We start from the raw sequence: 23,497 nt of genomic DNA on the forward strand, positions 1-23,497 counted from the left end.
ATTTGTTGCAGGAATACATGTTTTTCATTAATTAAGAAATTGATATTATTCTGGGATTAATTGTAGATATTAAATTATAAGAAGACCTATTTGCTTCTTTTTTCATATGCTTCTTTCCATAATGTCTTACATATTTTTGTAGGTTGAAAAATATTCGTGGAAAAGGTATTAAGCTTTTTCTATGATAACTGTGGATTTTAGTTTATGGGACTGATCATTTGTGGACCAGGACAGAGGTTGTTTCTGTGTTAGGACAGAGACACATCTAGCTTAGCTGGTGACACAGGAATTCCTTGTTTGAGAACATAGCCTGTGCTCTCCGTTTAATAAAGAAGTGGAATGTGTGCTGTGAAAGACTGATCCGGATATGTGTCAGATCTGTTCAAGAGGGGTATACGCCCTTGTATGTCATATGACTTCTGTTTACTCTGGAGTAAAACTGAGGAAACTTGCCTTCCCTTTATCATTAGAGACTGCCCTTGCGCAAGTGAAGATGAAACTTCTGCACATGACTTCAGCAGAGTCTCTGCAGCTGTTTGGTTGTCCACTAGCCTCGTCCTGTCTGAGGTTCTTTTTTTTTTTTTTTTTTTTTTTTTTTTTTTTGACTATTTGACTATTTTATTCTTTTCTCCTGAGATGGACTTAATATTGACCATTCATTTCTGATTGCAGGAACTAGTCAAGGCAAAGGGCTGTGTTTATTTTCGTAGATGAGCCAATGTCAGGGTATGGCAACTCAATCATCTGGGCAGCCAAATTGTTCAAGCAGTCTCTGGCATGGTTTTGGAGCTGGCAGACAGGCCCCCCTTCCAGGCAGATCTGGGCATGGTTCAGGAAATGGCACAGGCCAGGGACTATTCCCAGCAGACAGCTTGGATGCGGTTTGTCTGCTGTGGAGGACAAGTATGTTTAATAGCATAGACATGGATCTCTTACCATTTGCCTCAGGGCCAGAGAACAGTTGTGAACACATTTAAATTACCAGGACAGAATAAGTAGTAGGCACTCTGTATTTACCCTGCATCATGAATCGCTCAATGCTCTGGCAGCACTGCACAAAGCATCCAAGGTAAGCATGAATCTGATCCAAAACCCACTGGAAGCAGTGGAGGCCTTCTGTTGTTATTAATGAGTTTTCTGTCAGACTGTAAATGAGCACTAAATGCTAAAAGAAGTATTTGAAAAAAAAGCATAAACGGACAGATAAAAGTACGGATGTGCCTGTTTTTAAAGAAAGAAGGGCAGAAAAAAGGGCATTGACAGAAAAGTAAATTGCAATTCAATCAGGTGAGCTACTGCTGGGTTTTTAATAACATTGTTTCTCCTGTCTTGCTGCAGAGTCTATGGTGATTACACCTAAATGCTGATATCAATCATTGATTTATACTTTGCTTTAGATTTTATTAAACAGGCTAAATATATAGTTTCCTTACAAAATTAATAATCCCTCAAAATGTTTCAGTATTCCACTTTAGTCTGTCATTTGAATAGAGCCTGTACTAGTTTATTTTATAATTTGGTGATAACACCATTAATTCAGCCTAAATACTACTTGAAATAACTGTAGTGTTTGGAATCCTACATTTTATGCTTGAGAAAAAAAGGTCATTGTATTATGGTATTTGGAACTCATTTATTTGGAGCTCAATTACAAGAGTTCAGTTTGGTCTTCTGACACAAAGTTATCCCATTTAGTCTTTCAGTGTATTGGCTTTCTTTTAAAAGAGAAATAATAATTCAAAAATGAAAATAAAAAGCAGACATAGAATCATATGTTAAATCATGTCCGTGACTGCCATACTCTGAATTTATTATTCCAAAGTAAGTGAAACTAAGTTCATCTGATGCCTTATGAGTTTTAAACTCTTTAGTCTCTTTGAGGAACACTGAGACTAGCATGCAAATATGGATTTCACTACCTGCCTCTTTTGCATGCATTTCCTTCTACACTTTTCAAGTACTGTTGATACAGTTAATTATGGGCTTACTGGAATACAGAGCTTGCTTGTAAGGAAATAACTGTTACACTTTCATTTGTCTTACTGTGATTAAAAACACTGTACATGACCTTGCTTTCAGTTGTATTTAACTATTTTGCAATTGAGGGACAAATTCTGCTCCCAGTCCATATACATCCTTACTATCCATACATCTTCATTAACTGCAAGATTAGTCAAAGCAGAATTTGACCCAGTCAGAGATACGTTTTTGGCAGATTAAGTTTGCCAAAATAATAGTCCAAATGCTGCTCGCAGTTGCAAACAGTCTGTATATTTTCACTTAGAGCTTATATTCCTTTTATAATCGTGAACTCCTACCATGCTCTTACAGCTGATACTTCTCTGTAGCTAGTGTCTCACTAGTAGGCATGGATGACTCTTCAAATAACATTTCTTACTGGCTGGCAATTGTTAAAATGCTGTTACAAACAAAACAAAACAAAACAAGACAAAAACAAAGCAAAACAAACAAAAAAACAGTGGAAGATTTTGGTAGATCATCCATGCATCTGGTGAGAACAGCAAAGTACAAGTCTGCACAAAAAGCTTCGGTTGGTGAAGATGTGCAACAGGAAACATAGTTTCTTTTTTTCTTCTCCTAAAGTATTCGTGATAGTTCCAGAAGGTTGGGGTTCGTGGCAGCAGCAGGAGGTAGATTTTAACGTGGTGAAAAATCTAAGCCACTGTATCAGATGACTGAGAATGCATGAGGGTAAAATGAATTTCAGATGAGTATTTGATGAATAAAATTAGAATTGGGAAATTTTTCAATAACTCTTGTCAATAAGTGTTATCAGCGTACTTCCCTATATCTTTTACAGTTGTTCACAGCATTCCTGTCTAAGATATTGCTGTGCAATGCTTCTCTGTGTGGAACAGAAGTGTTATGACAAGAAGTCAGGAGATGCATTTTTTATGCTCAGCAAATGTTTTAGGTAGTAGGAAGACAGCAAAGAGGGACACCCAATTCCAGCCTGGATTGCCCAGTCATCCTATGTAAGTTCTGCAGTGCTGGACAGTACCCTGGTTAAACCTGACTTAAGTATCCACTTGTTATCCTATCTATAAAAGAGATTTTCTTAAGAAACTCACCCATTTTACACAAAGTCAAAAATAAATAACCGGTACGTATTTGCTAGGGATAAACTCCAGCCTCTCCAGGAGTCTTTTAGAAGTTAGCCAACATACGTGTTTACACTTCTCCCAGAGATTCACATCTCTGCTCCAACAAGGAGCTGCAGATGTCTATATATAGAAAATCAGCATGATCACCTTTATACAATCCAGATTATTTTGAAACAGAATACAGACTTCTGCCCACAAGATTAAGGAAATAAGGCACTGCAAAGTGTTTTTTCTTTATTGTATCCTTCTATTGTTTAGGTTGGAGAAGAGAAGGCTATGAGGAGACCTAATTGTGGCTTTCCAGAACTTGAAGGGAGCTTAGAAGCAGCTTTTTAGACAGTCTGGTAATGATAGAACAAGGGGGAATGGCTACAAACTATAAGAGGTGAGATTTAGATGTTAGGAAGAAACTTTTACTTAGAAGATGGTGAAGCGCCTGCTGGCATAGGATGCCCAGGGAGGTTGTGGATGCCCCATCTCTGGAGGAATTCAAGGCGAGGTTGAATGGAATCCTGGGCAACCTGATCTGGTTGCTGGCAACCCTGCTCAATGCAGGAGGTTAGTGCTAAATGATCTTTAAAGTTTCCTCCAACCTAAGCCATTCTATGATTTTGCAATTTCACGATTCTATGATTAAGTAATTGAAGATGTACATTTGTTACAGGGACTGAATAGAGTGAATGGGATAGCATATTTCTATGTAAATAGCTGTCTCAAAAGGTATTTTGTTTGTCCACTACTTGTTTCTGCCAGTTTATTATGAGATTTTCACTCGGTCGTAAATATCCACAACACTGTTTAGTACAAAGGAGAAAAGATATATTTATATATATTATTTGTTGTTTTTTTCTGAGAGCCCTTCATGAATGCTGTGAAAAGATAACAATGTACCCATGAAACAAAAGGCTTCTACAGAGTAGGAATGCAAGAAAATGTCTTTCTACTTGCACAGTCAAATGAATTGCAGATGTCAGGCAAATCAGTAAATCTTTTGGGTATCAAGAAAACTAAGGATCCCAGCCACTTACTCTGAGACTCTTTATGTAAAAGGTGGCACAATAATTATGTAGGTGGATTATGATCTATACGCAAGTGCACTGACTATTAACATCCAAAAGTGACATTTCCTTTTCAGACAAATTAAATGCAAGCTGCAAAGACACATTTTTCAGTCAACTTGCTTGCACAAAAGCTAAATCAGGCATGCTCTTATAATTGTGCTGCATGCATTTTCTAGCTCAGACTCCAGTTCTGCCGCCTGCCCCAAATCACTTACTGCGAGTAGAGGTGGCCTAATTTTTTAAGTGCATAGCACTTTTGCCTAAATATGCAGTTTATGAAACAGCACCACCGAAGTACTCCAATCAGATCTGGCAACCAGTGAGGATCAGGGAATGAGGGCAAGAAAGGAAATAAAAAAAAAAAAACATTGAAATATTTTATTCTGACAGCTTGGAAATGAACTTTTTGACTTTTCAAGACAGCTTTTTTGTTAGAAAAGGAAATGTTAAGAAAGATTCAGTATTAGATAACTGAAAGCTAAACACAACTAAGAAAGCCCTTTTCAGTGAAAGGAAACATTTCAAGTCAATCAAAATGGAAGTATAGTTTTCATTTCATGAATTTGTTTCAAAGGAATGTTGGTACTTTGTAACTCAAGGGTTTTTTTTTTTCAGTTTAGGTATGAAAATGAAAGTTGACCGTGCACTCAATATTAAGTTTGAGAATCTGCAGGAAAAGTATCTGTTATACTGTGGAGAAGGTTTTTTTTTCCTCTCCCCTTGAAAAATCCTTATGTGCTTGACACTTAAAAGTATATATTGCATTTTGAGAGAGCTGAGAATGTCACTGGACATACAAGTGAATGCTATAACACTGGTTTTAATAGCTAGTCTTTTGACTTCCATCAGTTGTTGCTCTTATTATGACAAAACTTAAGCAGACCCACCCAAAAGCAAGCTCTTTGAGGACTGTCAGAGGAAGTGTTTCCATTTTAAAGTGCTAAATGAGGGCCTCTGTACACAGATGAGCCACTATGCATCAGACTTGCAGCTAATGCCAGCTCCCAGTGGGTGGAGGGAATTAGGGGAGCTGAAATGGAGCTAGCCAGAGAGCCCTGCCAGTGCAGCACTTAAAGCAATCTCACTGGGGCTGCCACAGATCAGCAGAGGGGGGATCACCTCAGGTGCCGGATGCGCAGTGGGCACCATTCCTGGCCTTGTCTCTCAGTCCCCTCGGCCCTCAGTCAAGATGGAAAGAAGAAAAGAGAATTTTGCCCTTTTCTTTGAGGAAATATGTACTGTATGCAGCCTGTGATCTACTCCAGGACCAGGGCTCCTTGTGGTATCTTGAAGAAATTTAACTAGAAGCAATGACTTGAAAATCCAGAATGTTATAGAAAGTGACAACTGATGGCTGGAAAGCCCTGAGGCAGGGTAAATAGTGCCCATGGGGAGGCCTTGCTGGCAGGAATGTTGCTACTTATGGTTTTGTGTTAAAGGCTTTCTCATTTTTCAAGGGGGGGAAATGAAAGAAAAGAATAAAGCCATGTTTTAGCTGTTATTGTTCTGACCTAATGTGATGGTAAAAGACATTGCAGTGATGACAGCAGTATACAAACTTCTGTGACATAGAATAGATCCTAAGATAGGGTCAGTACAAACGTGGAGTTTTTTCAGCTGATGTATATGTGGAGGGAAACAGTACAAATAAAATTTTGTTAAAGCTTTCAATTTCATAAACTTTAAATGGCTACAGGTGGAACACTTGCAAAAAAAAAAAAAAAAAGAACCCTGCTAAAGTAATTTACTTGAACCTTCCACATTTATTGCTGGTCTAGTGAACTTAGCGATTAATTAAATTGATTTGATAAAGTAATTTGGTTTCTCAAAGTTAATTGTGTCTATTTCTGTGTGAAAGCCACTGGCAAATTGGAAGCTGACAAGCCTTTTCTCTATAGCAGGTGCTGAAACTAACCTGAACTTGAGGAGCAGAGAAGATCCAAATGCATCAGATATTGGGTCAGAAACGCAGGATAAAAATGCAAATAATCATAGAACTCAGTCTTCTAATCCACTGTCCAGTTCTGTGACTGCTGAAAATGGAAATTCAGTATCAAATGGTAAGCATTTTTTAATCCCAAATCTCTTCTAACATAAAATTGCTGAAGTGTGCCTTTCAGTGCGCTTTTAAAGATACAGTCAAGCTGGAATCTCTTGAGTTGTGAAATATCTCTGTTTCTGGAACTGGCTTAACTTTGTGTGTATGAACTGATAAGCTCATCTGCAATAAAAGCTGAATGTGAAAAAAATGAAACAGCCTCTGTTGAGGAAGTTGTAATTACCTCAGCTCCAAGTCTGTAAACAGCCTAAGGAGAACTGAGATTTGTGGCTTCTGATTCTATAATCAAGAAAAATGGAAGAGAAAATGGAAAATCAGGATCTCCCATTGGTACAAGTGCCTTGCTAGTGAATGGCAAATTATATGTAATTGCATCAAAATGATCAAAACGGTGCAAGAAGAGTGACCAAATTAAATCTTTCAAGGTCCTATAAGCATAAACCTAAAGTTATAACACCCGTATTATGGAGAATCAGATCATGTGATTACACAACTATGAATATAAAATGAGACAAAAAGAAAGCTATCATAGAATCATAGAATCACAAGGTTGGAAACGACCTGCAAGATAGTTTATTCCAACCATCCTCCCACTACCATTGCTACCACAAGCACTAAACCATATCTCGCAGCTCCTCATCCAGACACCTCTTGAACACTGCCAGGGGCAGCGACTCCAGCACCTCCCTGGACAGGCCATTCCAGTGCCTGACCACTCTCTGAGAGAAGAAGTTCTTCCTTATGTCTAATCTAAACCTCCTCTGGTACAACTTGTGGTCATTTCCTCGGATCCTGTTTGTTGCCTGGGAAAAGAGGCCAAACCCCTCTTCATCACAGCCTCCCTTCAGGAAGTTGTAGAGTGCAGTGAGGTCTCCTCCGAGCCTCCTCTTCTCCAGACTAAACAATCCCAGCTCCTTCAGCCATAATTATTTTGATGGGAAGTGGAGAAGGAAATGTCTAAATATATGTGTGGCACTGCATATGGCTATCTTCTTACCAAAAACTTAAATCTGAATATTGTTTACCTAAGTAGAGCAGCTGTATGGCCTTTAATGCTTAGGGTGGAGGTGCACATAATGTGGAATATAGTTTGTAACTTGCAAACAACACTGGAAAATTTGAAGGAATAAAGTATCAAGTGTAATACTACATTTTGTTTTCCAAATATACTATCCTTAAAAAAAATCAAAAGCTAGAGCTATTTAATATGCATAGGTTTGAACTGAAAAATCAAGTTTATCAGGAATATTTCATGTTCCAGGTATGCTTTACTTAAAAAATCCTCAGGTTTTGAAATGAAAAAAAAAATAAAAATCAAGCTTTATGAAATGAAGCATTTCAAAATTAAATAATTCATTTTTTTTCCAGGGAAATTCATTCTGCAATTGTTGGCCAAAATAATTCTTCCTGCTCTCTCTGATAATCAAAGCAGAAAATTCATCCAGTTTGAGAAGTCATAGGAGTGTAGAGGTACATTCATTCCTGTGTGGAACTGGGAACACACTGTAATAGAAGAAAAAGGCATCTTTGTCCATTATAACTGTGTCCCCATTTGTATCAATACAACAATTTAGGGAGGAGGGAGTATGTTTTCCAAATGCATAACAGTCAGACTGTTATATTAACACAAAATCTGTGGGTAGACCAAGACTTTGATTCCTTTCTATGTAGGATTTTAATCATATATTCTGATGTCCTAATGGGGCCTGCGGGAGATCAGTTTTTTATAAGAGCAATCATTTTATCCCCAGATCCCTTAACTGGGAGTTTAATCACAAGAGCTGCATTTTTTTCAGCTTAGAAATGAAGTGATGCTTTATGTTTCTAATTTGTGATGATTATAGTTAAGTTAGCAAATGATCGCAGTTAGTGAAATAAATGGTCGTTGCTTGAATAGAAGGCCAACTGGTAGGTGAGATAAGTGCTTTCAATTGTGTGAAGTTTTTTATTAGTGTGTTTGCAACTACTAGTTGCCAGGGCTATTCATATCGATAACACACTGAATCTATTATGCATAAACAAATTATTTTTAAACTATTTGTAAAATGGAAAGTTCAATCATAAAGGTGTAATGTGCAGTGGAATTTTCCAGTATTTTTTTTCCATTAAAAAACATCACTGCATCAAACTCAAACTTTCAATAGAAGGTTGCTGATTTTGATGCAGCTTTCATAAGGAATGGTTTTGGTTTCTGCTCACTGTGCTTGGCAAGGGATTAACATTATTTGTGGTATTTTAAGGTTCAAATCTACATCTTGGCTATCAGGCTGTTGTAGAAATGTTATAAGCTTTAGTTTTACCCTGACACAAAAGACCGAAATAAAAAAATAAAATCTGTGGCATGGAATTCCACTTTTTCAGATAGCATTAATAATAATGGAAAGCACTAACAAAATGAAATTTTCAGTTGTACTTAGATTATGTGAATTGTAAAACACTTTTCTTAAAAGTAAAAATCCTTCCAGGATTCTACTTCAACATCTTGATTTTAAAATCTGTGTGAAATGTGTAGGCACCACTGATATACCTACCTATTGTAAGGTACCTGCTTTAGCAGGTAGACTGGACTCAATGATCTCTTGAAGTCCCTTCCAATTCCTGTGATTCTGTGACTCTTTGATTTTTGAATGTTCCATGAGCTATTTTCATGTTTAATACTTCATTTTTTATTACTGTATACAAGATTCCTCTAACTTTGCAGTGAGCAAAACTTGATATGTGTTATTAGTTCGTTGATGCCGAGATTACAAAACTTGTGAGCATAAAATAATTTGCTTCCCATTGCTACACAGCGGAACTGTATAACCTACTTTTCACTGTTAGTATGAAAACCTAGATTTGTGCAACATCACATGACTTAATACCGACAAGTGTCACCACCATTTTCTCTGAAGCATCATGAAACTTAAAAGTCACTAAGGTCATAAGAATAGTCCCTTTGACCAAGATGCTAATCTTATGTCTAACCCGATGATTCTTCAGAAAACCATTTCTAAGCGACTAAAAGACTGGCTAGCTCAGCTTCCAAACAGATTAATGCTGTGTTGCTCTGAGAAGCTGAGTTTAATTTCTGGGACTGCTGTTAACCTGCAGTTTTAATAAGATTGTTTTTCATTTTATATACTGTAATCCACTTCTTTTTGTCTATAATATTATTAGTAACAGCTTTCTACAATTCTGTACTATGACCATGTGGCTTGTCTTCTACAAACCTTCCACACCTACCAGATTTTCAGTCTAAAAGAAACATTTTTTTAAAAATTATTTTCTTTTCCAAATGCAAACAGTCATCAGAAAGCCTATAATAAATAATCTTCTATGTTACAGTGCTGAAATCTGTGATCCTAAATCACTCAGAACATCAAATTAAGTGGGAAACGTTCAGACACAGCAGAAAAAAATGTTGTGAAATGTAGTTGTTTATTTTCACCTTGTACTTAATGGGATATATAGAGGAGTGTTTAATTATTAAGTGAAATGATTAAATTTGACAACTAATAATGAAATGGAGGTGCTTGAACCTTTGGTTAATGAAAAGAAGAAAATCCCTGGGTATATGACAGTTTTTTTTACCCCCAGTGGACTGCTGTAGAGGTACTTACCACTGTGATCCAACTGAAATCTAGAATTGATTCTACATAGATGACACTGCCCGTTTGGACCACGGGAGACTGAATGTGCTGCATAACGCCCAGTGGGCACACAGGCACACACTTTGCACTGTGCCAAGCATCCAGCACCATTAGCACCCTGCTATCTCTCCAAGGAACCTTTGCTGCTTGTTCCTCTGCTCTTCAGCTACGTCTGAGGCCCACTGTTTGTTGTGTGAAGATACATGTGAATGGACTCACTGTATAGTTCATTTTGATCAGCTGTCAAGAACCTGACTGTTTCATTAAGAGCCCTGTATATTATTCTGCTGAGGGGATGAATCTTGCCTAACTTTAGCTGCCAAGAAGGTGGCTGTTTTCTCTAAGCAGATCATCTGTGGACTACAGTCTGCTGCATGATATATAGGAACTTACCACTTGATCTTAGCACAGTAGGCAATGAGTTGCCATCAGTCTAGGAAATCACAGAATGAGAGAGGTGTCACAGGAAACAACCTTGTAGAATGTCCCTGTGACACAGACATGAGCATTTACTGTGATGACTTGAGAATAGTTTAACCCACTCCTGATGACAGAATTTGTGCTCCAGCCTGTACTTCTCATTAACCTGCATTTTTGTAGTTCTGCCCCCTGCCCCCTAAACTGATGCTTCCAACCTTGTGCTGAATTAAGCAAGGTCTTATTCAGTGCACAACTGTGGTATCCAAATATTTACTTAGGTGCACGTAAAGGAAAACTTTTAGAGTGCAATCAACTACTCCATTTATCTTTCCAAACTCCACTAAGCTTCTGCTTAGTCTGTGTTGACATGCTGTTGCTGTACATGGAAACTTTATTTATTTGATAAGACTGCTTATCAAAGTGCTTTTCATAGAAAATCACTGATATTCTTAGCTCAAGGCTATCGTGCACCATAGATCCCTAAGTGTATGGATATAATGCAGAAGCAATATCTTTTTCAAAAGCATGCTACTGGTCTAGGAAAATTTTTTGTTCTTTTACAAGTGTCTATAATTTGCAAATAATTTACAATATATTTTTTATTCAAGTTAAATTAAGAACACATAACATAAAAAGGCATTCTGCATTAAAATGTGGTTAATTTTTTATTATTGTAAAAAAAAATTGTGTTGACAAAAACATTTTTAGAGGGAAATCTCAAAAAAAACCCCACATTTATTTCAAGCATTTCATTTTACAAAAAAAAAAAGTGATTTTGCTCAGGGCAAATATTATGTTGTAGAGCAGGGTTTGTTTACTGACTTCAGTAAATATAAGAAAGGAATAGTGACAACGTGTATTTGACAAACCTAGTATACTGGAGAATGTGAATGTCAGACTTTCCAGTTTATACATAATACCTCACATCCATCACCACCAGCTTCAAAAAGAAAGAACCCCACCTTGAAACAAAACATTGTTCAAAGCATTGAGAGAAAATGCTCAGATGCCCTGTCTGCTTTGGGTAGATCTGAAGAGCTGGATTCTCACAAAGTTTGTTCTATCTCCACAGCTGCAATGAGGGCTTTTGGCCATTTCACTGCCTGTATTTGTCTAAAGAAAGTCCAGGTGGTTTGAAGCTGTAGAAGAAGATCAAAATTTAGGAATAGTTTCCACAAGCTCCATTCAGAAGAACAATACAAAAAAAAAAAAAAAAAAAAAAAAAAAAAAACAGCTGTCCTTAGCTACAAAGCTATGGATATGCAACAGTATAAGGAGGAAACTAACAGTGAGAAAGGAATAAGGATTATATAAGGATCATTCACTCTCTTTAAAACTCTTTGTTCTGTTTCTCTCAGAAAATCTGGTTATTTTATGAAATAATTCATTTTTTTATTTGCATGAGTTAAATCATACATCACTAACCATATAAGAATTAATACTCATTTATCAAAATAAAAAAAATAAGCATTTTTTTATATAGAAAATAGAGGCTTGGAAGAGGTTTCATCGTGTATTTCTATGCCAGTTTCATGACTGAGCAAGAAACTGAACAGGAACATGAAGCTGAACTATGAGTAGTACAGTACATAATCTCGTAACTAGTTTATGATTCATTGCATTTGAACTTTTGAATTATTTCCATTACAATTCTGTTGTGTACAGTACACAAAGAGTGGGGTTCACCTCATTTTTGTTTATCTCACAGTTAGCTACCTAGGCACAGATTCACCTTCTCTAGTTTTAACCACCCAAAAGGTAACTAGTCGAGTCTGACAGTTGGTAGAGTCGCACAACAGTTTGGGTTGGAAAAGAACCTTTATAAGTCATCTACTCCCACCCAAATTCAGATTAGATGTTATCGTTGGTAATCTGCTGAGGACAATTCAACTTTCATTATCTCCTGACAGGATTAATCCTTTTCTCCTGATGGCCAACTCTGGCGAAAGAAGGAATAGTGATATGCTGTTTAAGGATGCCATAGGAATATGAAAAACTGGAATAAATGCTGCACTGAGCAGTAATAAAATTGTCAGGTGCCAGACCTACTATGGCGTCTGTGAGTTTGTGAGGAGCTTAATAACGCCTATTGTGGGCTCACTGTATTTCTGCTTCTGCCTTTGTTTCCCTTGATCTCGTCTTCCAGATCCACTGACAGTGCTGTGGGAGTAGTCTTTCCACTCCAGCAGAAGTGATGGGAAATGCTGGCTATGAGCCTCGCTCTGTGGTCACTGCACAGAGTTGCTCATTTATTTTGACGCCAGAGGGTGTGCCTGGCTCTTTCACATTGGTTTTTACACTTTAGAATTTTGGACAGCTATTTCCCACATGGAGAGTGCACAATAAATACAACAGTTACACAAAAAAGCCCTACAGTCCTGAGGAGATGAAGTTGTAAAACCTGGAGCTATTGACTTTCCCACGTGACTAGAGACATCAGTGTGTGAATAGACCTTGGGTCCATTTTGCATTCCATTTGCATTGCTTCTGTGATGAAAAGAAGCCAGGGGAAGAGGAACCAGGGATTTCTGCATTGCAGGAGGAATCCCTGGCCAGTGTCATGTAGGTAGTATGCTATTTGTAGGCTCTTCCAGTGCAATTTCTGTAAACCAACATACATACTTACGATAGTGTACTTGATAAACAGTAACCTTTCCAGCTTTCGTAAGCACAGAAGAAGTAAACACCCAGGCAAATGTGTGACATTTATCATTCCTTTGTTGTAAAATATGTCAGAGTATTTTGAATCTTGAGCTGAAATCAACCAATTCATAAATGTCAGATTAGAAAATAAATTATTATTGTTCTTCTTTAGGTATACCAGAGGAAAATGAATATTCAAGACTGTCAGCCAGCACTACAGCAGGTTCATCGATTCAAAGACATAGGGAGAGCCACACTACCCAGGTAAAAATATCATTGATCTTCTAATGGAAAGAGTAATTTTTACTCCATAAGGAAGTAAAAATTAATAGTACCTGCATGTTAAAAGCTTTCTTGATTCAAATCTATTTGTTGGATATTGAAAAATGCTTCTCTTACAGGTTTATATTGAGCTAAGGACAAAAATCAGAATCAAAATACTGCCATCAATTAAATTAATCTGCAATATTTAAATGCTTTATATTAGAAGAAAGTTTAAACCATGTTCAAACTTCTATATTTGATCCTTCCAACGCTACTCGCCAAAAGCTGAACACAATTTCAGTTCAGTACTTCAAAATGTCACTTTTCAGTAAATAGATAGTTGGCAAAGTGTCTCACGAATCTTTAAAACATATTCCATGCCATGTACTCAGAATTACATGCAGGGACGATCCTTAAATGCAACCTTAATAAGAACTGTGGCAAGTTCACAGAAGGAACAATGCAGTCCAGTGATTTTTGATGCAACTGCCATAATGACAGTAAACATCTTCCAAAATGGTATTACAAGAAGAAAATGAAAAAAAGAAAAAGAAAAAAAAAAGAAGAAAAAGGAAACAAAACAAAACACATTAAAAACAATTTTTAAAAAGTCCATGCTCACAGGGCTTAAAATTCTTTCTGTAAAAAGCATCCCTCACTATTTTGAAAGCCTGCAATGTATTTGAAAATGATTGGTTTTAATTACAGCTGACATTTCCTAGCATACCACCAGTTTCTCTTAACAGTATACAAGCCTATTGTAAAAGTGTTTGCCAGGCTTTGGTGCAGTTACCTAATCACTTTAAAGTAGTTCTTGTACAGACGTATGAAATAGGACAGATTGTTTCACAGATCTTTAAAAGCACTGATTGACTAATTGCTTTAGAGAGAGAAACATAGACTGAGTCCTCGAGTTCTTGGCTGACACTGTCATTTCAGCTAAAGGAAACTTCAGGGACTTCTAATATTTATGTATTTGTTTAATATCTCTCTGATCATTCCTTACTGAAGTGACAGGAGTTAATTTCACTTTTGTCACAGGCTCATAGGCATCCAATGGAAGTCTAGGTACTGTGGCTTACAGTACCATCATGTTGTCACATCAGGTGATAACTACCTGTGTCACTGCTTGAAACTTTCTGCACTATGCAAACCTGCAAAACTACAACTTTTAGAGAGCAGGTTCTTCAGCTTAGCATCTATCAACAATCTTAACAAACATTTTGGAAGCTATTACCAATATAGAATATTAAGCACATAAAAACATCTTAATTGATCATTCTCTGCTTGCATCAGAAACAGTGTTGCCAGCAAGAACAGGGAAGTGATTGTCCCCCTGTACTCAGCCCTGATGAGGCCGCACCTCGAGTGCTGTGCTCAGTTTTGGACCCCTCACTGCAAGAAAGGCATTGAGGCCCTGGAGCGTGTCCAGAGAAGGGCAACAAAGCTGGTGAGGGGTCTGGAGCACAGGACTTTTGAGGAACGGCTGAAGGAGCTGGGATTGTTCAGTCTGGAGAAGAGGAGGCTCAGGGGAGACCTTATTGCTCTCTATAACTACCTGAAGGGAGGCTGAAATGAGCTGGGGATCAGGCTCTTCTCCAGTGATAGAACTAGAGGGAATAGCTTCAAGCTGTACCAGGGGAGATTTAGGCAGGACGTTAAGAAATACTACTATGAAAGAGTGGTCAGGCACTGGAATGGGCTGCCCAGGAACGTGGTGGAGTCACCGACCCTGGAGGTGTTCAAGGAACGTTTGACGTGTTGAGGGACATGGTTTAGTGAGAACTATTGGTGATAGGTGGATGGTTGGACTGGGTGATCCTGTGGGTCTTTCCCAACCTTAATTCTATGATTCTATGATTCTAAAATAGAATCTGCTGGAAAAAAGCAAGTTCAATATTGGCCACAAATGCTACTTTTTTAGAGTCATTATAACTTAAAGGTTAGTTTTTGTCAGGATGAAAAAAAGACAGAAATTGATATAAGATTTAAAAATATTAACAAAATATTTCTTATTTTAAAATTATGCAATAGAATTGTACTTTCTTCTGCTAGGAAAAAGAAAAAGGGAAGAAAATTAAAAATAAACCTTGAATTTTGTCTAATTAGAAATGAATGGTCTTGCATTTTACAAGAATAGCAAAGTATGATTTTTTAACTAATAACTTCCTCTTCATATTGTACTGTGGCTGCACAGTTGTATAGATTGCAAGCAAACACTACATAGAACAAAAAGAACTTCATATGTATCATCATAACTGAAATATTGAAAATTGAACCTTGTTTCATGTATTTTAGTTTGTTCAGATAAAAGATCCTTAAGAAACTATTTGTTAGCAAAGAAATACACATATTCTTTCAACAAGGCAAGATGCTAGGTTCCATGTGTTTTATGTTTTCTTTGTGAAACAAAATTTTCAAAACACAGACTGGAAATCTACAGCAAAACAGTGTTGCAAGAAGTAATATCCAAATCTGCCCTTATAAAAAAGCCTACTTTGCTCTTAGTATCTAAGCCTAAATTCATCAGCTGCAAGCGTACTCAGCTTCTGCAGAATACCATCTGGTAGTTCTGCTGCTCCTCTTGCTCCATGAACAGCAGAAAACTAGGAAACTGCCCCATTCAAGCTTATTTTAAAATTACTAATTTTAAATTACTGAAATGCTGATTCTTTAAAATTTCTTCAGTGATTTGTTTGGCATTTTCAAACATGCCTGAATCTCTACCCCATCATTTTCTTCCAGAGTCAAAGAAACCACCAGAGTGGAAGATATGCTTTTTCTGGTCATTTGTGCCATAATCTTGAATCAGAGAATCGTTTGAGCTGGAAAGGACCATTAGAAGCCATTTAGTCCAATTCTCCTGCAGTGAACAGGGACACCTACAGCTTGATAAGGTTGCTCAGTGCCCCATCCAACCTGACCTTGAGTGTCTCCAGGCATCCAGCACCTCTGGGCAACCCATGCCAATGCCTTACTGTCCTTACTGTAAAAAACTTATTCTTATATCCAGTTTAAACCTTCCCTCTTTAAGTTTGAATGCATTTCTCCTTGTCCTTTCACAACAGACTCTTCTAAAGGGTTTGTCTCCTTCCTTCTTACAGCCTGCCTTTAGGTACTAAAAGGCCACTGTCAGGTCTCCCTTCTCTTCCCCAGGCTGAACAGCTCCAGCTCTCTCAGCCTGTCTTCAAAGGAGAGGGGTTCCAACCCTTGGTTCATTTTTGTGGCCCTTCTCTACATGTGCTCCAAGAGGTCCACATATCTCCTGTATGAGGACTCCACATCTGGACACAGATCCTGGTGAGGCTTCAGCAACGCAGAGTAGAGGGGCAGGATCACCTGCCTCACTCTGCTGACCACACTTCTTTTGATGCAGCCCAGAATATGGTTGGCTTTCTGGACTGTTTGGGCACATTGCTGGTTCACGTCCAGCTTCCCATCCACCAGTGCCCCGAAGTCCCTTTCAGCAGGGCTGTGCTGTATCCTTACATCCCCCAGGAGAGGGGATGTAGTGGAGCCACAACCCAGGCTCAAGACTTTGCAAGGTCTTGCCCAGGTAGAAGATTTTGTTATGACTAAGAGTCATTTCTATTTAGTCAGGCTCCAGGAAGTGATCCAAAGCATATTGGAGACTCGGAATTGAAGTCATTTAGCAGAATCTAAAACTTCATCGAAAACAAACAAACAAAAGCTTTATAAAATATCTCCTCAGTGCTCTGTATATTTTACATCAGTAATTTCCCAGTTCCTTAGCCAGTCCAATGGACTCTCCTCTCTGGATAATGTTTATTGCGTCTTCTCATCAATAGTTCCTATAAGCTATGTTTTAAAAGAAGTGTAAAGGTTGTTGAGATATGTAAATTGTTTGGCATGTCAGAAACAGCAGCAGGACAAAATAGAGACAACAAAGGCAAGACTTTATCTTTGGGACCTTGCACAAAAGCAAAGCAGCCTTGTCTTCTTTTTTACAGATTCAGAACTGTATTTTTCTATTTTTGATAAAAATATTATAAAGTTGTTATTAACATTCACTATGAAGTGGGATGTGGTGTGAGAAAGACACAGAAGATGAAGAAAAGCAGACCAGCTAAAAGACTCCTTCTTTCTTATGTGGGCAGCAAGAAACAACATGGTCTGTCTGTAAAAGGATAAGATGGACAACATGGAGATAAAGAACAGATGGGATTGAGGTGCACATTAAAGACTGGAGCAATAATAAGCATGGTGTGTGGGGTGGGAGTGCGGAGAAAAGCAGCAGCAGATAAGGGATGATTCAGAGAAGGAAGACTGGAGGAAGTATAAAATGAGAATAATAAGTAATATTATGGAACAGGAGATTTACAAAGAGGTAAGAAGTAAGAGTCAGGGAGAAGAAAAAAGAACTGAAAGGAAGGTGAAGAAAAGAAGTGAGAAATAAATAGGTATACACTACAAGTTGGTGGTGGGAAAAGAGAGAGGCACGAAGGCATTAATAAAGTGGAAAATCATATTTGATGTTCATTTGTTTTCATACACACATCAACGTGATATTTATGTTTCTTGAAATAAAAAGTAATTGTAGTAATCCACCTTCATTTATAGGGTGGCTTACTACATAAGTTAGTTCACAGCAGAGTGTCCTAGAGATCCAGCCAACAGAGGAAAAGGATAGGAAAATTCTTATTAACAGATGCAAAGTCTCTTTATGCAGCTTAGTTTTCTCATGATGGAAAGCTGACTTATTTGAAATAAGGTGGCACATGCATTCAGGCATCCTGTGGAAGTACTTCCAGAACAAGACATAAATAAGCAAGCAGCTGCCTTTCTAGTAGTGGTTGTCCCCTTCTGAAACATGTTTTATCTGTCACATACAAAAGGTAGGAGGTAAGATAAAAAATGATGATTTTTTTCACTTACTGCTATATTAAAAAATCTGCAGTCTTATCTCTTCTATTTTGTTTAAACCCCATAGCGCTGGTTGGCAGATTGCAGTAATATAAGAGCCAACACCTGACAATGAAAAATTGGAAATATCTTTTCATATTCATGAAGAATGTATTTATTGTTTCATTACAGCTTAAGCCATAGCTCTTATTTCATGAAATCTCATTGCTTTCAGCACTCTCTTCCCTCAGAAAGAGCTGCACATTCATTATAGTTTCAAGGGCTGCCTTTGTTCCTACTTGATTTAATATTTGTTGCCAATCACTTCTTTTGTTGACTGTTCAAAAGTTGAAAAAAATGAATGCACAAGAATGTGATGCGTTGCTACCCCCAGTCTTTTGTCACACTTTTTTCTAAACACTGGGCTCTAGCATTCGTTATTAATACCTTTTGGGTTTGACTATTAGCTGGAAGTAATCTTTGATCATCTTTCAAGAAAAATGTCACAATCAACCAAGCCTAGTGTAATAACAAAATCACCAATGCCTTTGTAAACATATAACATCCAAGAGAGGACACAGAATGTTTCATATTTATCGTCAATCTGTATCAGTGTAAGTCTGTAAGTTGTGTTTTGCTTCATTTGTTTTGACAGCAATACCAAAGAATTCTCTTTGTAATGTCAAATCCAGACAAAAATTGGGACTTATAATACAGTGCGGCTTTCTTTTAGAAGCAAAAAATATGTACCTTATATATTAAATAGTATGAGGTGATACATATTGTAAATTCATTGGTAGGTGCACATATTGCTGTGTTAACAGTGTTCGGAGGGCAGACACTCCCCTCCTCTGCAAGCATGTCCTAGTTCTGACTGCTGAGACCTCCAAAAAGGAAAGTGTAAGTTATCCTTTCTTCCTTACTGGAAGACTGTGACTGTTGAGGAGAAGGGAACATCCTCCTAAACATTCCTGTGCCCTCCTCAAGCTCTGGGGCTAGGCCAAAGTATGTCATGATTCTTCTTGGGCTTCCACAGTGACCAATGGATTATCATAAGAAGCTGCTTCAATTATGAGTTCAATGGGAGGGTGTTCCCCTGCCTCCACGGTCAGTACCTGTGAGTTCAGAGTTGTAAGAGCCTGGTAAGAAAGAGAATAAGTTGATCCCTGTGGCTTTCACCGTCTTTCATTCACATGCCTCCATATGCATGAAGGACAGGTGGGATTTGCACAGCTAACAGCCTGTAAATTAAGTGATTTTTGCTTCTAATGTTATTTGACCATAAGAGGAGGCTTTTTTTTTCTTTTTTTTTTTTTTTCTTCAAGAAAGGGCAATACATAATATTAGGAAACAGGGCTTAATTATGGTTTTTGTAATTGCTTCAAAAGCAGAGTGAGAAACAGTTTCTGTCTGTGGAGATTTTTGAGAATTGCAGGAAGTTATATCAGTGTTGTTTGGTCAGCTGTTCTGAAGAAATCTGCAATAGGTGATTTGTTTTCAGAGCTCATCTTCAGAAAGGCACAGTTGCTATCCGGAGCATAATCATTTTTTCTGAAGCATCAGAGTTGAATTATGAAGATGCTCCTGAAATCTTTAAAGAGCAGTTTATAGTCAGTCTGTCTGGAGAAAGAAATATTTCTTATGAGAAAAAAAAACAATATATTTCAGTATTAAGTTGAAATTTCAGTCAGTCTAGGAAGGTGTCATTTTGTAGCTGATAACAGAATTCTAGTGAAGAGATAAACTCGGCCAAACCAAATAATAATAAATAAATAATAAAAGCCCACATGATTCAAATAAATAAGTAAAATTCACCTGTTTTGAACATGTCCCACTCTATTCCCAGCTCAAGCAATCAGAGGGCCTAGAATGTGTGCCGTCATGTATTATTGAAAATTCCCTACCTTCTTTCATTTTTATTTTTATTTTTATTTTTTGCCAGATTATGCTACTGCTCTATTCAGGATTTGTATACCAATTTTATTTTGCAAAGATATAATGTCTCTGATTGCGGAACGACCTCCAAGCTGAAAGATGATTAGGCTAATTAATCAAGAATGTGGTTCCAACCATGTTACTACTTCATTGAGGGAAAGGTACAAAACTGAGCTGAAGATCAACACTTGCTTTTGCAACTAAAATGTGTTCTTGGGGAAAAATAATAATAAAGAGAAAGAAAAACAGCAAAAAGAACAAAAAGATAAACCCAGGAGTATTCAAGAGCATGAGAGAAAGTGAGGCAATTTGTACCAGCAATAAAATCGTGATCAGATTAAGAATATGAAATCTGAGTCACTCCAAAGGTGTGTGTAGCCCAAAATTCTTCTCTTGACCAAAACCCCCTTTTCCCAGGCAAAGCAAAGGGGTTCAGGGTGTCTGAGAGGTTCAGGGTTCCTTCTCCCAGTTTCCAGCAGTCTGTGAGGAAGAACCTTCAGGAGGCAGTTACTGTAATCACTGATGAACTTTTGAGGAAAATCCTTTCAAAAAGCCAAGCCAAGGCAAGCAATGAATTTTTTATTTATTTATTTTTTTTTTTACAAAGCTTGATACTTTTCAAAATGCCTTGTGATAGCAGAAGGCTGGAATCAAAGATGTCTATGCCCAAGCAATCTCTAACTTCAAGCACGGCTTGGAAGAAAATAAAATCTGTCTCTCCAAAAATCACAATTACTGGGAAAGTGCTTATCAGGAAGGAAAACATTTCTTTTGACTTCTGTGGTGATCCACTGTATTTTAAATATGTCTGTTACTTTTAAGATTATCTGCAGTGTTTTGCAGTTTTTATGTGTCAACAAAGTTCTGACTTCCTTTGGTATGTCATCTATACATCACCTGATCTAAAGCTAGTTTTTTCTTTTGGTTAATAAGAAACTTTAACTGAGACGTTTTCTTGTAACAAAGCAAATACATGCCAATAATGGATCTGCTGTTCAACTCCACTTATGCTGGGCATCGCCTCTCCAAACCAATTATAAATTTGAATCAGCTAATACTGGTGTGTTTTGCCATTTCCTCCTTTCCAGTAAATCCATTTGCCATCCATTTTGGAGAGTTTTATTTTTGGAGATAGTAATGCTGCTCCAACACAAAGGAAAATTATCAGCAGTTTAAGAGAATGGTTAACTAACAATCATTTTACCTTTGCATATCATATATCAAGATATTAGGTCCCAGGGGTTTTCATTACCAAAAGAAAAGAAAAAAAAAAAAAGAAAAAAAGCACGTCCCAGCATCCACAATTGGATGAATCTCCTTGCATCCCAGTGGTACATTAGTATTTGGAGATTTTTAATTGGAATTTAGAGGCATGTAAACTCATTAATCATAGCTGCTCTCTAATCCCTGCTGGGGTCTTACATGGCAAATGCAGGATTCCCAATCAAACACAAATTTACATATTGATTTGATTTATGTTGAATGCTTGCCTGGGTTTTTTAACACACCCTTCTTAATCTGCGTTCTTTTCCCTTGTATCTTCAAATGAATATTTTATTGTTAAATAATATGTAGAGTGACAGATGTTTTTTCTTGATTCAAGAGTTGGTGGAAGAGAAGTCTCTTTCTGATCTATGATTTTTTCTAATTTAGAAATAAAAACAAAACATGCCTGTTTTGGTACCTAAAAGGTTAGGAATTAGAGAGGTTGTAGGGTTTGTTCTGTAGTTTAGAAAAATATGTTACTTGCATGTTTGAAAGAAATCGGTGTCAGGGCTTATCAGATGCAAAAGGAAAGCAGAGAAAGTTGAAAGCATTTAAATGAGCTATAAACACTCTATGAAAGAGATGCTTGCCTATCACATGTTGAATCAAAATGTGCTGCCCTCACTAATACTTGCACACAGCAATAATTCTTTCTAGAATTGCTGAATGAAATTGTATCTTTAATTGTGAAATGAATGGTGAGAGCATCCTGATCACTTCAGTCTTTAAAACTGATGATCCACAGGAGACCCACTGGGATTTGTAAACTACTTCTAAGGGCTCGGATAAACGTAACTGTGAGTCAACTATTGGTAGTAGGCTGGAATTTCTTCTGATTACATTTTTAGGCAGCCTGCAAACTGGAAAAGATTGAAAATATGATATTTTTAAGATAGTTCAATTTCTAAGACATAGAAATATCATATTACATTTATTACATAATTTACTGTAGATCCTGAATAAATTTGTGAAAGATAAAATCACTGTCCACATAGTCTAATCCTGTGGATTCCATGATGGGACCTCAAGTTTGCTAATAGCGTGAAAGACTAATGGAAGAGAAACATAAAAAAAGCTGCAGTAATTAATTTTGAGAATCTATTGACAGTTACTGTGAAGCAGATGCATTGAAAAATCTATTAAAGAACATGATTAGCAGTATTTTTCTCTGACGGGAAAATAGAGACTAGCGACCTCCTCCAAATGTCTCAGGAGTCCTAAGTCTGTGTGGCGACTAAACATCTGTTTTCTGTTGTATTTCTCTGTCTATATTGAGATATGTTGCTAAAACTCATAGAAGCAACTAAAAACAAAAGGGCAATGTAACACATAGAGCTATGCTTTGTGCAGAGAAAACTATTGGTATGTTTTAGCATCAAAGAATGTAATTAAATGCTTCTTTGCATTATCTGGTGAGTCTCTGGTAGATTAATCACTGCAATGGCAAATGACAAAAAAAATGATTAGACTACAGTATACATATTTATGAAAAAGTAAAGCCTACATTTGGTCAGGAAAAGAGAGAAATTAAGTAAAATATTATTTTGTAAATCGAAGAACATACTGGTGCAAATTAATAAATCTGTTCGACTCTTTGAGACCTTTTATCCTAGCTTGATGCGTAAGTTGATGTTGCATCTGACACACAGGTAGATAATGTAAGCTCTGTGTTATGTCTCACTCTTACAAAATATCCTCTGTAAAGCTGTAGCATTTAATCTTTTAACGCAAAATGAATTTCCTGAGATTCTACAGCCAAATCTGTAAATAACTCTGAAATTAAGTTTAAATGGGCCTGTTAATCTTTTTGTCTGGTGTATCTTTTTGTCAGGAATGATTTAAAAATGTGAAACTTTGAACTTTCCTTAATTAAAATGTTCTGTGTTTTTTAACCAGCCTAAGAACTAAGGCTATAATTAAAATAATTTATGAATTTATAGCTACTCATCTTGATTCTAAGACAAAGTTGAAATCCACTGCCCACTTTAATTCCTTATAAAGGAACTTTAGGCAGAATTTATAAGCTTGCATCCAGGAAGGCAATTCAGGAACTCATTTTTCAGTGACTGGGAAAGACTTAAGTATATATAACTTGGTTGGCACACAATCATGCTCTAAATGATTGCATATCCACAATGCAATCTGCGTCCAAGTGCCTATCTCAAGGGATTCACTCTGAAGGATTTACTGTAGCACAGTTATCACACGTGGATCTCACACCTTAGCACA

At 37.1% G+C, this 23,497-nt stretch overlaps 1 protein-coding gene across 7 annotated transcripts in view; it reads left to right on the plus strand.

The window, feature by feature from the left end:
* Positions 1–23,497, plus strand: part of MYO16 (myosin XVI) — a 356,972-nt gene that overhangs the window by 322,604 nt on the left and 10,871 nt on the right. For 4 of the 7 annotated variants that reach the window (XM_085215386.1, XM_085215393.1, XM_085215400.1 and 1 more), the window contains exons 33-34: positions 6,085–6,246; positions 13,113–13,204. In XM_085215386.1, the coding sequence (XP_085071512.1) occupies positions 6,085–6,246; positions 13,113–13,204 (254 nt within the window). Of the gene's footprint in view, positions 1–6,084; positions 6,247–13,112; positions 13,205–15,949; positions 16,302–16,360; positions 16,505–23,497 lie in introns of those variants that run through there. The other 3 variants (XM_085215408.1, XM_085215416.1, XM_010728547.4) reach the window with 3 other exon arrangements.

The sequence above is a fragment of the Meleagris gallopavo genome, chromosome 1 (assembly GCF_905368555.1).
Source record: "Meleagris gallopavo chromosome 1, MGAL_WU_HG_1.1, whole genome shotgun sequence".
NCBI lineage: Eukaryota > Metazoa > Chordata > Aves > Galliformes > Phasianidae > Meleagris > Meleagris gallopavo.